At 46.2% G+C, this 17,315-nt stretch overlaps 1 protein-coding gene across 1 annotated transcript; it reads left to right on the top strand.

Annotated features, from left to right (window-relative positions):
* The first annotated feature begins 1,003 nt into the window (after positions 1-1,003).
* Positions 1,004-5,789, top strand: LOC122941253 (keratin, type I cytoskeletal 47 kDa-like). The gene is made up of 9 exons (XM_044298343.1): positions 1,004-1,268; positions 2,127-2,255; positions 2,402-2,484; positions 2,603-2,759; positions 2,917-3,078; positions 3,189-3,314; positions 3,443-3,663; positions 3,802-3,833; positions 5,619-5,789. The coding sequence occupies exons 1-9, from the start codon at positions 1,041-1,043 to the stop codon at positions 5,756-5,758; spliced, it is 1,278 nt and encodes a 425-aa protein (XP_044154278.1). The 5' UTR covers positions 1,004-1,040; the 3' UTR covers positions 5,759-5,789.
* The last annotated feature ends 11,526 nt before the right edge of the window (positions 5,790-17,315 follow it).

Genomic DNA, 17,315 nt, shown 5'->3' with positions numbered 1-17,315 from the left:
GGGGGGTCCAATCTGACTCCTTACAGTCCCGACCTGTAAAATTTCAGATAGGGTCACATATGCACTCAAGGGGCAGTCACTGCTTGTGGACATGTGAATGCCAAAGACGGTGATTTGCCGCAGCAGCGCACTTGGCTCGTCTGGATACGAACAGGCCAGGGACTGGAAGAAGCCGGGCTGGACCCTCAGTGCTGGAATGGAGCGGTTGATACAGATAGGTGACTTTGAGTCTCAAAGGTGGAAACCCTGTCTATTTGACATTTATGGTATATCCTGTGGATAAGCCGTAAAGGGGTTGTCTCACCTGGAACATTAGTGGCATATTGCTAGGATATGCCAGCAATGTCAGATAGGTACGGTCTCCATTAATTTCTATGGGACTTCCGAAAATAGACGATGAGCTCCTATTCTGTTTGGGAGCTTCGTTCTAGAGATAGGTGCAGGTCCCAGAGGTGGGGCATTGGTGGCATATCCTACAATATGCCACCAATGCTCTAGGTGAGATAACCCCTTTAAATGTCATAGAAGGTAATAACCCCTGTAAGTTTGTTCTGCTCGGTGTGGTTGTTATGCGTTTGTCATACATTCCTGCAATATGAAAAGCTGGAGAACTGTCGCTACATTTGGGTGGCAGTGGACTCTACCATCCAATAAAGACGCATTAAAAACATAATTATATTCAAACATCATCAAGTAGGTGGTCAGTAGAGAAAATGACTCTTGACAGCTGCTGCGGAAGCTCTTAGGGAACTAACTAATACCATTTTGCTATGGTTTTTCTTTTTTCAATAGATGTTCTGAAGATTTAGTGGAACAGAATCTAGCATTGCAGGAATTTCTGGAAATCCTGAGGTCAAGTCATGCTCTCATACCTGCAGGAATGTCCTTTTGTGTACATGTAGTCATGCAGGTTGCTTGTACAGATAACGACTCCCCCACCCCCTCGCTGGGTATATAAGACAGGGCACAGGGGCTTCTGATTCAGCTCATCCTCCTGCACAACCTCTACTTGTCTAGTCTATCTTAACTCCAAGAAAAAGATGAGCTTCTCCACCCGCAGCATCACCCAGCAAGGCCGATTTAGTGGGGCTAGCACACAGAGGGCACGCAGTGTGGCAGGAGGTTCTGGAAGCATTAGAATGTCCACTGCAAGTGTCTCTATGGGGGCCCCAATCTATAATGGGAGTCAAGATGCTGGAATCTTTAGTAACAATAGCAAGGAGACCATGAACAATTTGAATGACCGTCTGGCTGCCTACCTGGAAAGGGTAAGTACTGACCTGTTTGTAGAATAGGAAACCTCTTATAGAGTTGCATGTAGGGTTGGCACTGCCCCATACATTGTCTATAATTGCAAGATTTATCAATTGTGCCCATTTCCGTTCCTCTCCCCAACCTGTGCTGTTCTATGCACTTGCCAATATGGCAAACAAAGTGCTGTATATAATCGAATTGCTAAAACGGATATTCTGGGATCCAAGGAATTAGCAATAGGGGGTGCAGAGGCAGCAGTCGCACCTGAGCCATGGTGCCTCTGGGGGATTAATGACCCCTCTGTCACCTAAGACAACACCAGTATTAAATGGTAGTTAGGGGGGAGGGGGGCACTGTTACAGATTTTAATTGGAATCCCACAGCAGTTACAGGCTGGAAGTGCCAATCTACGATATACAAGCTGATTGGTGCTTGTTTAACAGTTTTTTTTCGCACAGGGGATGAATGATCGTTATTAAAATTGTTAGCCCTCCATTCAGTTGACATATTGTCGGCAGCACATCCATTTTTACACTGGGCAATGTCCTGCCAACAAACAAGAGTTTTTTTTAAAGATTTGTGGAGTAATTGGGGGGCCTTTTACACGGGCAAATCAAGAACAAGCGTTCCTTTTGACTGATAATCAGCTCACGTAAAAAGGCCCTTAAGACTGTAGATTATATAATGTCTCTTACGTACAATTTATACAAATTGACACTCACTGATACTGAGAACAGAGGTTCACTGAATGTGATATGAGGTCCTCTAGTGGAGTTAAGGGCCACATCGGAGGTGTCCATACGATTTACCACCCATTATACACCTAGTAGGATTTTGCTCTTTATCTAATATATACATTTGTCTCTTATCAGGTTCATTCTTTGGAACAAGCTAACAGCGAACTGGAAGGTAAAATCCGTGAGTTCTACGAGAGAAAGTCCTCCATCAGTGCTTTTGACCCAAGTCAATTATATAAGACAATTAACAAGTTACGCTCTCAGGTAATATTCTCTCTCTTGTGATTACATGCATTTTAAACTTTTTCCCATATTGTGTTGTTGCCACTAGACGACCGTATGATAGGTTATCTATTGTTGCATTCATTCTATTATTTTATATTTAGCATTTATTCTACATTCCATTTTAGATCCTTGAGGCCACCACCGATAATGCCAAGATATTACTGCAGATTGATAACGCAAAACTCGCTGCTGATGACTTCAAAATGAAGTAAGTGACATAACAACACCTTAATAGTTTTGACCACATGTGAAGCTTTTAAAGCAGTAGACATGGTGCATTATCACATATAACCTTCAATTTCTCTGTTTGCCACTTTGCTCTGTAGATTTGAATCAGAACTGGCCCTTAGGTTTGGAGTAGAAAATGACACAGCTGGATTGCGTAAGGCCCTGGATGAGCTGACCATCAACCGCTCTGATCTGGAGCTGGAGATTGAAGGCCTGAAAGAGGAGCTGATCTTCCTGAAGAGGAACCATGAAGAGGTACGCCTATCTATGGTCATTTTTTTGGCAGGGACTACCTTACACTTACCTGTAACTTTTACTAATTATATCAGTTTTTTCCTTGTCTCTGCTGTATATGTTTTTCTGTTAGTCTTGGCCGTCTGAGTAGCATTATCACAATTTTCCCTCGTTTTAGGAACTGGCTGGTCTTAAGGGACAGATTGGAGGAAAGGTCAACGTAGAAGCTGATTTTGCTCCAGGTGTTGACTTGTCCAAGATCCTTGCAGAAGTGAGAGAACAGTATGAGAACATGGCGGAGAAAAACCGTCAGGAGGTGGAGAACTGGTACCAAACACAGGTATGCAAAAAATCCAATAAGGCTAAGTAGAAATGGCCAGAATAGGAGATCGAAATTTTAGTGAAATTAACTCGTTCCATTAATTCTTGACTTCTTTTTTTCCCCAAAAGTCTGAAACCCTCAAGGAGGAAGTCAGCGTATGGCAACAAAATTCAGAATATTCTAGGAAAGAGATCACAGAACTGAGACGTACATCCCAGAGCCTGGAAATTGAGCTACAATCACTACTGCACATGGTGAGTCCGCAGGTCTTTAAGTGTCCTTTAAGGGTGAAATCTATTCCCAAAAATACTCTGTATATCTTTATCTCTTCAACCGTCCGATCGCTTAGTTATAACATTTGTTCTCCCTTTCTGTATACCAGAAACAATCTCTGGAAGGAACACTAGCCGAAACAAATGATAGATATGGAAACGAACTTAGGAAGATCCAGATTTTGATCTCTCAGAATGAACTCGAACTCCAGCAAGTGAGATCAGACTATGAGAACCATTCTATGGAATATAGAAGACTACTTGATATTAAGACAAGATTGGAGCTAGAAATTGCCACCTACAGGAGGCTCTTGGAAGGGGAAGACATAAGGTATGGAGTCTGGACAAGAACTGTGATAATATTTATGTAGTGGAATTTACTGAAAATCACTTTATTCCTTTTTTTGTATATTTCGGGCACAACCACAATAAAATAATTTTTAATTATGTTTTATTTTTTTGTCAACAGCTTGTCAGCTCAGCAACGGGAAACACAGAAAAGTAAGTCATCTTTGCCATCAGTATTTATTTGTATATCATGTAGGTCCTAATGGGCCAACCCCTGATCATATACAGGTCCTTCTAAAAAAATTTGCATATTGTGATAAAGTTCATTATTTTCTGTAATGTACTGATAAACATTAGACTTTCATATATTTTAGATTCATTACACACCAACTGAAGTAGTTCAAGCCTTTTATTGTTTTAATATTGATGATTTTGGCATATAGCTCATGAAAACCCAAATTTCCTATCTCAAAAAATTAGCATATTTCATCCGACCAATAAAAGAAAAGTGTTTTTAATACAAAAAAAGTCAACATTTAAATAATTATGTTCAGTTATGCACTCAGTACTTGGTCGGGAATCCTTTTGCAGAAATGACTGCTTCAATGCGGCGTGGCATGGAGGCAATCAGCCTGTGGCACTGCTGAGGTGTTATGGAGGCCCAGGATGCTTCGATAGCGGCCTTAAGCTCATCCAGAGTGTTGGGTCTTGCGTCTCTCAACTTTCTCTTCCCAATATCCCACAGATTCTCTATGGGGTTCAGGTCAGGAGAGTTGGCAGGCCAATTGAGCACAGGAATACCATGGTCAGTAAACCGTTTACCAGTGGTTTTGGCACTGTGAGCAGGTGCCAGGTCGTGCTGAAAAATGAAATCTTCATCTCCATAAAGCTTTTCAGCAGATGGAAGCATGAAGTGCTCCAAAATCTCCTGATAGCTAGCTGCATTGACCCTGCCCTTGATAAAACACAGTGGACCAACACCAGCAGCTGACATGGCACCCCAGACCATAACTGACTGTAGGTACTTGACACTGGACTTCAGGCATTTTGGCATTTCCCTCTCCCCAGTCTTCCTCCAGACTCTGGCACCTTGATTTCCCAATGACATGAAAAAGTCCAGTGCTGCTTCTCTGTAGCCCAGGTCAGGCGCTTCTGCCGCTGTTTCTGGTTCAAAAGTGGCTTGACCTGGGGAATGCGGCACCTGTAGCCCATTTCCTGCACACGCCTGTACACGGTGGCTCTGGATGTTTCTACTCCAGACTCAGTCCACTGCTTCCGCAGGTCCCCCAAGGTCTGGAATCGGTCCTTCTCCACAATCTTCCTCAGGGTCCGGTCACCTCTTCTCGTTGTGCAGCGTTTTCTGCCACACTTTTTCCTTCCCACAGACTTCCCACTGAGGTGCCTTGATACAGCACTCTGGGAACAGCCTATTCGTTCAGAAATTTCTTTCTGTGTCTTACCCTCTTGCTTGAGGGTGTCATTGATGGCCTTCTGGACAGCAGTCAGGTCGGCAGTCTTACCCATGATTGCGGTTTTGAGTAATGAACCAGGCTGGGAGTTTTTAAAAGCCTCAGGAATCTTTTGCAGGTGTTTAGAGTTAATTAGTTGATTCAGATGATTAGGTTAATAGTTCGTTTAGAGAACCTTTTCATGATATGCTAATTTTTTTAGATAGGAATTTTGGGTTTTCATGAGCTGTATGCCAAAATCATCAATATTAAAACAATAAAAGGCTTGAACTACTTCAGTTGGTGTGTAATGAATCTAAAATATATGAAAGTCTAATGTTTATCAGTACATTACAGAAAATAATGAACTTTATCACAATATGCTAATTTTTTTTAAAGGACCTGTACTGTATTATGGGATAAGAATGTCATAGTAAAGGGGTCCTCCACTGAGTGGTTATTTAAAGTGAATGTCCACCTTAAATAAAATTTTTTGTAAATGTTATCTTAATTGCCCCCATTCTTACCCTGAACCTTGTTTTACCTTTAGGTGTCAAAATTGTCAGCAAGGAACAAGCCCAAAGTACCAGCACAACAACAATCAAGACAGTAAAACTTGTTGAGGAAGTGGTAGATGGAAAAGTGGTGTCCTCATCAACTTCGGAAGAAGTGTCCAAGATCTCAAGCTAGAAGTATCATGGATGAGGAATACAGTCCACAATTTTGATTAACCGTAATCAATAAAGTCTCTGATCAGCATCTGTTTTCTGTGTGTTCATCCTTTATAGATTGTTTCACTGGGTCACAACTTGTCTTAATGCAGTGGAGTTGCTCTGGTGATCTCTCTCCACTGATCTTTGTTTTCAAGCTGCCAACAATTCAGAATGTGATAGTTGCAGTCAGTGACCGCGGCGGTCACGTGCTGTACTACTGGTATCACTGCTTGGTGGTGCCAATATATACAGCACATGACCACTGAGGCTGGAGGAACAACTGTGCTGGATAGGCCAGGGATTTAAGAGGTGAATAGTGTTTTACAATATTTGCAGCCCTTTTTTTTCTTAAACCAGACAACATCTTTACCACTGATATTCATAGATTGCTCTGAAGGGTGGAGCAGGTGTTTTGCACATCTGTGTCAGGCAGCTGGCACTCAAGTCTTGTTCGGGCCAGGATATGTAATGTCTCAAACATTCCTTCTGCCATGGTAAAGGCTATGTACCTCCTGATTGCTTGGGGAAATGATAGTCCCGCCCCATAGGTGTTTTAGAAGTCTATTTACAGGGTGCTCACCTCAACATATGGATGGGGCACCCTGGGAAGAGATCATTGAGTAGCACGACGCATAGTCAGACAGGCATTACATTGATGTTGAAGTGGCGTTGTGGGAATTAAATATTGATGGTAGCGAAAGCTATAGTGGTCAGGTATTGGGGCTCTGCCTCCCAGCCCTCGTCAAGGGAGTGGGGTTCATACCTTCAGCAAATTAAAATATACGAGGACATCGAAAGGAAGCGGAGAGTTGCACGCAGAACCACGTGGAAATAACTAATGTATTTGTTATATGTTGTATTGTTTGAATTGAGGGGAACAGCAGCCAATGGGGGGGGGGGGGGGCAGAGGGGGGGGGGGTTATAGGGATGTCTAGGTTTTTTATATTATATACATAGATGTGATGGATTTGTTATATACTGCTATATTTTTCACATTAATGAGATTGACACTGGTCTATGTATTAATCTTATGTTTTTTCAAAAAATAAAAATAAAGATAAATAAAAAAAAAAAAAATAATAATATATTGATGACCTTTGCTCAGGATAGGTCATCAATATTTGATCTTGGGGTTAGACTCCTAGCTCCCCCTGCTGATCAGCTGTTTATAGAGACCTTGGCACTCAGATGAGCACTGTGACCTTTTCACAGTATACTAAGCACAGCACCTTACATTGTATAGTGGCTGTTATTGGTATTGCAGCCCAGGCCAATTCACTTGAATGGGACTAGGGCTACTTTCACATATGCGTTTTTGCCTGATCCGGCAGGGATCAGCAAAAACGCTTCAGTTTTTGATAATACAATCAGCTGCATCCGTTATGAACAGATCCAGTTTTGTTATCTTCAAAATGGCCATGACGGATCCGGCAATAAAACAATTGTAAGTCAATGGGTGCTGGATCCCTTTTCTATTGTGTCCGAGAAAACGGATACTGCAACATTGACTTGCATGGTGTGTCACGCCGGATCCATTTTGCTCCACATCCCATGCCGGACAGAAAAACGCTGCTTGCAGTGGTTTTCTGTCCGGTATGGGAACGCATCCAAAGAGAATGGAGTGACTGATCTCAATACTGAGAAAGAGAAAAATGCAGATGTGAAAGTAGCCTTAGCTGTACTAAGGTCATGTAACTGATAGATGTGACGTCACAGGCTGAGGAAGAGGCCGCAGCCCTCACCTGAGCACTGGGACTGATTCAAACAGCTGATCAGCAAGGGTGTCAGAAGACTTTCAGGCGCCAAAGCTGCCAGGTTTCTGTTTTTTTATATATCAGACACCCAGGGCTAATGTCTGCGATTGGCGATAACACTGACCACAGACATATAGTCCCTCAGATGCCATGGTGAAATGTGACCATGGCATCTAAGAGCACAAAAACCCAAGAGCGATGCCCCCTCTGGGCTGGAATGCCTTATCCTCGCCGAGATCAGAGATGGAATTCCTTACAGGTAATAGGACTGGGCCTGTGCAAGGCTTCAAGGCCTATTGCGTGTATATTCTAAGGCAGGCCTGCAAGTAGCAGCACTGCATTGGAATATACTAAATTTGTTATACAGTAATGGATTGAATCTAATCTAATGATTGCATGCTGTTTGGCCCTTGTGGGCCCAAAAAAAGGTAAAAAAAAAAGTTTTTAAAAATAAAATAAAAAAATTAAGATTAAAATAAAAATAGTGCAATAGAAAAGATAAAGAAAACTCTCTTTGCAGCTTTATTCACATTAAAAAATCACCGGCATGTGGGCACAGCACAGTTCAGAGGCCATCAGTGACTGAGTCGGCGTGGGGAATAAATGCTTCCACGCTCTCGTCACTAATTAAACGAATGACACATGCGTTAAAACAGACAAAAAGACAAGACAAGCAAATAATGGCACTATAAAAACACTGCTAGGTCATCTTTATCATTTAACCCCAGAGGGCCCATGGCTCTAGTTTTTATAATCCAGACTGCTTCTTTCTGCAATAAGATACGGCCTCTATCACCACCCCAGGCTAAGGGCTGGACAACTTCAATCCCTGCACATTTTAAAACAGTCCTTTCCTCCATGTGCTTCATGTACGTGGTCAATCAATCTAGTAGCTCCAATTCTTGTCTCAATAGATCTCATGTGTTCTATAGGTCTGATATATAAAGATCTGATGGTTTTACCAATGTAAGGGACAAAAAAATTACATAAACTACAAACTGCATTTTGCAGGAAATAAATTGGTTGACCACGCACTCAGTACCTTCTAGCCTGAAAAATCTGTTTCTATACATATATGTTGCACATAGAGCAATGACCACATGCAAAAATGCCTCCTAGGGGGCTCTTTTCTAACCAATTTCATTCTGGTTCTTGGAAATTACTCCTCACAATGACATCTTTAATTGTTTTACTCCTTCTAAAGCTGCTAATGGGGTTCAAATCAAATGTGAACACCACCCTATCTTCACTTGTTTTGGACCTAGGATTAACCTCTTGAGGGGTGGATGCATTTCTATACGCCATGTCAATTACTGAGTAGCCACGTTGACGGAAACGTTTCTTTAAAATTTTGTATTGCTCAAATAACTCAGCCTGACACATTTCTTTTAAGTCGCTTAAATTGGCCATATGGTACGGCCGATTTCACATGAGGTGGATGGAAGGAATCGTAGTGTAGTAGTGAATTTGTGGAGGTCGGTTTTCTGTATATGTTAGGCCTCCTGTGTGTGCCCCGTGGTCGTGCTGCGGCCCGCAATGCACGAACACCGACCGTGGGGCAGCCTGCAGCGGATCGCGGACCCATTCACTTTAATGGGTCCGCGATCTGCCCGTTCCGCAAAAAGATAGGACATGTTCTATCTTTTTGCAGAACTGAAGTACGGGACGAAACCCCAAGGAAGCACTCCGTAGTGCTTCCGTAGGGTTCCGTTCCGTGCTTCCGTTCCGCAACATTCGGCATCTCCTGATTTGCAGACCTATTCAAGTCAATAGGTCTGCATCCATGATGCAGAATGCGCACGGAACAGTGCCCGTGTATTGCGGATCCGCATATGTGGTCCGCAGTAAGGAAATGGGACACCTACTTTCCCTTTCGTCCTAACCAGCAGCACAAGTGGGGGTATTTGCCCCTATGAAGCTGGTCAGGACAGGCGGAATTTTTAATGAACAAAAATTTCTGCCTTAGTATCCTAATTAGTAATTAACTAATTAAGCCCCTACCCCATATAACCCGGCCCCTAACTGGACGGGGTTGCTTTTTTATTGTCCTGTGGACTCCAGGACAGGCTAGACTCCTTACTGGAGTCTCCCATTTTTATTTGTAGCGTTATAATATTGTAATATTATAATGTTTTAATTCTGCCTTCTTATCTCCTAGGTATCCGGAGTGTGGCCTGCCCTCTCCTGCCTCGGTGGGAGCGTGCCTCCGGTGGATTACTTCAGGGCCCATCTACTATTCCAGTCACAGTGCCATGCTTCTTACCTCCGCTGTGTCCTCCGTCGTCTCGCGAGAACCGGAAGTGCGTCATTGACGTCACTTCCAGTCCCCGGCTCCGTCCTCCAGCGCTGTGTTCAGCGCTTCCTCTGTATAAAGTCTTCTTAGGTCCGTGCCCTCAGGTGAACAGGGGTACCTAACTGGGGGAAATGGAGAGGTTATATTATTTTTATTAAAGTTGCGATTTTAACTTTGGAGATCCACCCCCAGGGTGGGGGGGGGGTGACTATAGCTCCTCCCCCTTGCACTATTTAAGGCACCTGTGTGAGGCAGGTCAGTGTTGCTCTCAGTTTTCTGAGCTCAACTGACTTCTGCTGTTTAGCTACTCCTGCGCTCAGGAAGTTCCTTGAAGTCACCTTGCTTTCTTTCTAAGATGGCATCGCCACCTCATGGTAAGGTACTGCTCTCTTTCTAGAACCTTTTTTGTTCCAAATTCTTATCCTGTTGTCTGTTTCTTAGGCAAATCCACTCACAAGCAGAAACATCTCGCTTGCTCCAGCTGCAGCACCCCATTGCCGATTCTTACGAATTCCACCGATGCCCAGGCTGCCAACCCAGACCAACAGACCCGGAACCAACGGTGGTGGAGATGTTTTCCTGGATGAAGCAGTTCATGGATACGTCCATTGCCGAGATTAAGGGAGCAGTCTCTAACAAGAGGCCCAGACAGGCTTCTCCTGGTCCTGTACCCATGTCTGAAGACGTAATTTCCATTGAGGATAATTCTTCCTCTGAGAAAGAGAGTTCGGCCTTCCTCTTTCCGGCCGAAAAAAATCAAAGACTGTTACGCTCCATCAGGTCGAGGGACCATGATGTTGAGCAAGGGGAAGCTCCACAGTCCACCTCTAGGGGGCCAAGGGCCTTTAAAGTGGATGAGTCTTTAAAGAAATTAATGGCAACCGAGTGGAAACACCCGGAGAAGGGTCCAGTATTAGCAAAGAGGTTTAAACTAATGTTCCCTCTACAGGATGCAGGTTCTTTAGTCTGGGTTCCACCTCCAAAGGTGGATATGGCCATATCGAAGCTCTCCAAAAGAACTCTAGTCCCCTCAGACGACGGCAGCAACCTAAAAGACCCCCTAGACAGACGAGCAGAGTGCACGCTTAGACACAACTACTCGGCTGCCTCCGCCTCTGCCTCGGTTGCTATAGCGTGCTCTGAAGTATCAGAGTTCATCCGTGCGCGCACTCTCAAAATCCAATCTAACTTGGATTCTGGGGTTGCCCGGGACGACATCCTGGACCAATTTAAGACTCTCTTACTGGGGATTGATTTCTTATCAGATTCCTCCCAACAACAATTAAAATTAGCGGCCAAATCTATGGCGCTTTCTTCAGCCAGCAGGCGCCCACTCTGGTTAAAACCATGGGCGGCGGACAACACGTCCAAGTTTAACCTTTGCTCCCTTCCCTATGAACCGGGTAGATTGTTCGGTTCTGAATTCGATTCTCTCATGGAGAACTTAGCGGACAAGAAAGGTAAATCCCTCTCCCAGCAGTCCTTTCGGGTTCGAGGAAGAGGTAAAGGAGGAGGAAGATTTCAGGGGGGAGATAGAACCCAGAGGCGTTCTGAAGGTAATAAGAGAGATAGGGGTCGCGGTCGTGGAAACCGCAGGGCTGATCTAGGACTCTCTACAGCCCGTCAATTCCCCTTCCCCACCCCCTGGTGTTCCAGAGGAAGGACCAGTTTTCAGTCCCCCAGTCGGTGGACGTTTGAGTTTGATCAAAAGTTTTTGGATGCAAAAAATTCCAGACCCTTGGGTGCTACAGGTGATAGCATCAGGGTACAAAATAGATTTAATTTCCCTTCCTCGGGACAAGTTCGTCCTAACAAGGACTTGCACCCGACAAACAATCAATCCTGGAAGACTCGGTTCTCCAGTATATACGGAAAGGAGCGTTAGAGGAGGTTTCTCCTCGCGAATGGCGGCAGGGGGTTTATTCTCCCATCTTTCTGGTACCAAAACCATCAGGAGACTGGCGGATGATCATCGATTTATGTTACTTAAATCGTTTCATCAGGAAGAAGCGTTTCCGGATGGAAACCATTTGCTCTGTATTAAACATCCTGAACCCAGGAGATATGATGGTAACTATAGACCTGAAGGATGCTTACCTTCATGTTCCCATCTACCCAGCACACAGGAAATATCTCAGAGTTGCTGTGGCCTTGCAAGGGGTAGTGAAGCACTACCAGTTTGCTGTATTGCCCTTCGGCATATCCTCAGCTCTGCACACCTTCACAAAGGTAGTGGCTCCTGTGGTTGCCCATTTAAGACTTCTTGGGCTAGAGGTCATACCGTACTTGGACGATTGACTTTTAAAAGCCGCAAACGCAGACGTCCTGCAGAGTCAGCTTCAACAAGCTCTCCAGATTCTCCAGGGTTTGGGTTGGCTGATAAATTGGGACAAGTCGCACTTAGTCCCGTCAACCACGAGAACGTTCTTGGGGTTTGTGATCGATTCACAACTGATGTCCCTGTACCTGTCCCCACAGAGGAGGGATAGAGTGATAAAAGCCGCACAGTCTATTATATCACCCAGACGAGTCTCCTTAAGGGTTCTTATGAGGATGTTAGGCCACATGTCAGCATCTGCAGAGGCAGTTCCTTGGGCCTTATGGCACTTACGCCCACTTCAGGGGGAGTCGCAAGCCCAAAGACCTAGACAGAATGCACTCCCTGTCGGTAGAAGTCCGTTCTTCGCTCAAGTGGTGGAAGAACCTAAAAGATGGGAGGTCTCTGGTTCAACCTCGTTGGATCACGTTGACCACGGACGCTTCCCTGCTGGGCTGGGGAGCCCATCTGGAGGACAACCCAGTACGAGGTACTTGGAATCCCCAGGAGAAAATCCTCTCATCCAACTGGAGAGAGCTGAGAGCGGTCAAACTAGCCCTCCTTCATTTTGCTCCTCTCATCCGCAGTCAGGTGGTGAGAGTCCGGACAGACAACACAATTGTGGTCGCTTACCTGAACAGACAGAGAGGGACGAAATCCCGAACCCTCCTGAGGGAGGTGGGTTCTATTCTCTCTTGGGCAGAGATCAACCTATCCCACCTAATGGCAGTCCATATCAAAGGGGATCTCAATGTGGTGGCAGATCGCCTGAGTCGGGGCCTACCGGTTCCAGGAGAATGGTCCCTGAACAAGAGTATCTTCTCCATGATTGTCCAGCGGTGGGGTACCCCAGAAATCGACCTGATGGCTAACCGATTGAACGCCAAGGTGAGCAAGTTCTGTTCCCTTTACAGGGAGGACAACCCGGTAGCGATAGACGCTCTGTCCATAACTTGGAGGTTCAGGCTGGCATATATCTTCCCTCCAATTTCCATGATACCTAGGGTATTGATGAAGATCAAGCAAGACCAGACCTCGGTGATTGCCATCATGCCATTCTGGCCGAAGAGGTCTTGGTTCACCCAGCTCATGCAGATGAGTCAGGGCAATTATTGGAGACTTCCCCTAATACAGGACCTTGTGTATCAGGACACAGGTCCCTGTCTAGATCTGAGGAGGCTCAATCTGACAGCCTGGAGATTGACAGGTCCCTTCTAGAAGCTAGAGGGTTATCTGTGGAGGTCTTGAGAACAATTTCTCACTCCAGAGCGGAATCTACAAGCAAAAAGTATTCTAGAATCTACAGAATATTCCTGCAATGGTGTAATGACAGAGAGGTAGATGCCTCAGACCCTCCTCTCTCCGCTATTCTACAATTCCTCCAGGATGGTCTAGACCAGGGTCTAAGCCCATCTACACTCAGAGCTCACATCTCTGCCTTATCGGCATGCCTTAGCAGACCGATTTCTCAGGACCACCTAATCAAGAGGTTCCTGAAGGGAGCCGAGAGGCTTAAACCCAGAATTTTGAGACCAATCCCGCAGTGGGATTTAACAGTGGTTCTAAAAGGGTTATGTGTTCCCCCTTTTGAGCCTTTGAATGAGGTAGACTTGAGGTTCTTATCTCTAAAGATCACCTTCTTACTGGCTATCACATCAGCTAAGAGAGTTGGGTAACTTCAGGCTCTGGGGGCTTCCGAGCCCTATTCAAAATTCCTTCAGGACAAGGTCCTGTTAAGGTTTTTGCCAACCTTTTTGCCAAAGGTTCCAACTTTTTCCAATATCAATCAGACGCAGTGGCGTAGCTATAGAGGTCGCAGCGGTCGCAATTGCGACCGGGCCCCTAAGTCAGGGGGGCCCACGGGGCCCCCCAGGAGAGACAGAGTCCCAGTAAACAATGAAAGCGCTGCTTCAGAACTGTCTGCAGGCAGCGCTAGTGATTTACATACAATTCCGGCTAAGTTCACATAGTGGTGGGGGCAGAGGCAGAGCGTGTGTAGTACGTGCAGGCACATTCAGGAGAGGGCGTGGCTCCGCTCCCGTTGTTACTGTGTGGGAGAGTTGTGAGCCGGACGTCGATGTGAAGCTGTGCATGCCTGCTGCAGGGAGTGAGTGAGGTGAGGCGGCGTGACCAGCAGAGCTGTACAGAGCAATGGTGCTGGGTGGGAAGGAATGGGGACTGACTGGGAGATACCAGCACAGCAGCCAGCATGAGCGGAGGCTTAACTGATGTGGAAGGGTCGGCCACTCCTGCTACAGGCTGGTAGGGCCAGGGGCCCAGGACCTAGTTGCTAGTAGTCTGTGTATAAACTAGCCAGTTTCTACTGGTTTCCCCAGATTGTGATGGCTTGGGATGGGGCTGGGTTCTACTTGCACTGGGTGAGTGACACTGCTGTAGTGTGGCTGTACAGCATGTCACCTCAGTTTGGGGGGTACACTGCCACTACCTAGTTGCCTCCTGATGTATCCCCGTTTTAGACTTGACTTAGGCTACTTTCACACTAGCGTTCATGGGTCCGTTCGCGAGCTCCGTTTGAAGGAGCTCACGAGCGGACCCGAACGCCTCCGTCCAGCCCTGATGCAGTCTGAATGGATGCGGATCCGCTCAGACTGCATCAGTCTGGCGGCGTTCAGCCTGCGCTCCGCTCGCCTCCGCACGGCCAGGCGGACAGCTGAACGCTGCTTGCAGCGTTCAGCTGTCCGCCTGGCCGTGCGGATCCGTTCAGACTTACAATGTAAGTCAATGGGAACGGATCCGCTTGAAGATGACACCATATGGCTCAATCTTCAAGCGGATCCGTCCCCCATTGACTTTACATTGAAAGTCTGGACGGATCCGCTCAGGCTACTTTCAGACTTAGAAATTTTTCTAAGTTATTAATGCAGACGGATCCGTACTGAACGGAGCCTCCGTCTGCATTAATATGATCGGATCCGTTCAGAACGGATCCGATCAAGCGCAAGTGTGAAAGTAGCCTTAAAGGGATTCTGTCACCTCTCCTAACTCAAAATCGGATATTAAAGCAGTCATGCACCACAGATTACCTTGATTAGGCTGTGCTCTTCTATCTTGTAATCCGTCCAGTAGTTTAGGAGAAAAACGACTTTTACGATTATGCAAATTAGCACTGATGGTGCCCAGAGGGGCGTTATGTTCCCCTTAGTGTGCCCAGTACCGCCCCTCTTACAGTGCCCAAAAACGCCTTCCTCCTGAATCCCTAACCGCCCACAGCGTCTCATCCCTCTCCTCCCCCTCCCTCACGTCCGAGCGAAGTCTCGCGCAGACGCAGTACCCACTGAGGGCTGCGCCAGTGCGATTTGCTGGAGACTGAGGGCAGGAGCTTCATCCTCGTCACTGGGCATGCGCTGAGCCCAGTGACGTCCGATGCTCGCTCTTCCCTCAGTCTCCTGCAGATTGCACTGGCGCAGCCCTCAGTGGGTACTGCGCCTGCGCGAGACTTCGCTCGGACGTGAGGGAGGGGGAGGAGAGGGATGAGACGCTGTGGGCGGTTAGGGATTCAGGAGGAAGGCGTTTTGGGCACTGTAAGAGGGGCGGTACTGGGCACACTAAGGGGAACATAACGCCCCTCTGGGCACCATCAGGGCTAATTTGCATAATCTTAAAAGTTGTTTTTCTCCTAAACTACTGGACGGATTACAAGATAGAAGAGCACAGCCTAATCAAGGTAATCTGTGCTGCATGACTGCTTTAAAATCCGATTTTGAGTTAGGAGAGGTGACAGAATCCCTTTAAAGTGTCAACTACTGTACATTCACATAGCTGTGGTGCCACAGGCACGGCAGCGCCATAGCCATGTGAACATAGCAGCCTAAGCTTAAGTCAATTATCACTTTAAAGGGGTTGTCTCATCATAGACAATGGGGGCATATTGCTAGGCTATGCCCCCATTGTCTTATAGGTGCGGGTCCCACCACTGGGACCCGCACCTATATCGAGAACGGAGCCTCGCAAGGTGGTGGCTTGAGGACTCCAGTCCGGCCATCACCAAGCCGGCTCCCCATAGAAGTGAATGGGAGCGTACCGCGCATGACCGGCCACCGCTTCCATTCACTTCTACGGGCTCGACGGAAATAGACGAGCCAGCACTCGGCTATTTTCACCAGCCCCATAGAAAATAAATGGAGAGCAGCTGTACATGCACTTATTGCTTTAAAATGTATTTTCTCGGTGAGATTTTAGTTCTGCCATTGGGCATGGTGGGCGTGCAGGGGTCTGGTGGTGTTAGGAAACGGTATTGAGGTAAGGGGGGGGCCCAAACTGAACTCTTGCACCAGGGCCCATGAGCCTATAGCTACGCCCCTGATCAGACGATATGTCTACCCACTTTTTTACCGGCTGCGTCTTCTCCCGAGGAAGAAAGGCTCCGTACATTGGACATCTCAAGAGGTCTTAGGGTGTATTTGGATAGAACAAGCGATTTTAGAAGATCGGAAAACCTCCTTCTGACCTATTCAGGGAAGAACAGGGGTCTGAAGGCCTCCAAACCCACTCTGAGCAGGTGGATTAAAGAAGCAATCCGTCTGGCTTTTCTGTCCCAAGACTTGACGCCTCCTTCCTTTGTCTCCGCCCATTCTACCAGGGCTGTATCCACATCTTATGCTGAAAAAAAACTGATCCCTTTAGATCAGATTTGTGCAGCCGCTTCTTGGAGTTCTCTGAACACCTTTATCTCACATTATCGTCTAGAGGCTAGACGAGTGGAGGGAATGGCCTTTGAACAATCCATTTTAAGTGCCGCCCTCTCCTAAGAGAGGAGTAGGGAGCCCTCCCAATTTGGGTGAGGTTTCTTGCTACTTCCCCACTTGTGCTGCTGGTTAGGACGAAAGGGAAGTGTCAATTTTGACGTAAATTTGTTTTCCCTTAATCCTAACAGCAGCACACAAATTTCCCTCCCCTTGTGTGATTTATTATCAGTTACTTGTTATAAAGCAACCCCATCCAGTTAGGGGCCGAGTTATATGGGGTAGGGGCTTAATTAGTTAATTACTAATTAGGATACTTAGGCAGAAATTTTTGTTCATTAAAAATTCCGCCTGTCCTGACCAGCTTCACAGGGGCAAATACCCCCACTTGTGCTGCTGTTAGGACTAAGGGAAAACAAATTTACGTCAAAATTGACGCATCTTGTGCAGGAGGCCTTAGTGTGAAT

The sequence above is a fragment of the Bufo gargarizans genome, chromosome 6 (assembly GCF_014858855.1).
Source record: "Bufo gargarizans isolate SCDJY-AF-19 chromosome 6, ASM1485885v1, whole genome shotgun sequence".
Lineage (NCBI taxonomy): Eukaryota > Metazoa > Chordata > Amphibia > Anura > Bufonidae > Bufo > Bufo gargarizans.
Note: the sequence above shows the minus strand (reverse complement) of the source record. Positions and strands in the feature narration are given on the sequence as shown.

What these genes read in the sequence shown, in the direction of transcription:
- LOC122941253 (XM_044298343.1), top strand. Translation starts at nt 1,041, where the DNA reads ATGAGCTTCTCCACCCGCAGCATCACCCAGCAAGGCCGATTTAGTGGG. An exon ending in GCTGATGACTTCAAAATGAA is followed by an intron (nt 2,485 to 2,602) that starts GTAAGTGACATA and finishes TTTGCTCTGTAG; the next exon opens with ATTTGAATCAGAACTGGCCC. An exon ending in TGAAGAGGAACCATGAAGAG is followed by an intron (nt 2,760 to 2,916) that starts GTACGCCTATCT and finishes CCCTCGTTTTAG; the next exon opens with GAACTGGCTGGTCTTAAGGG.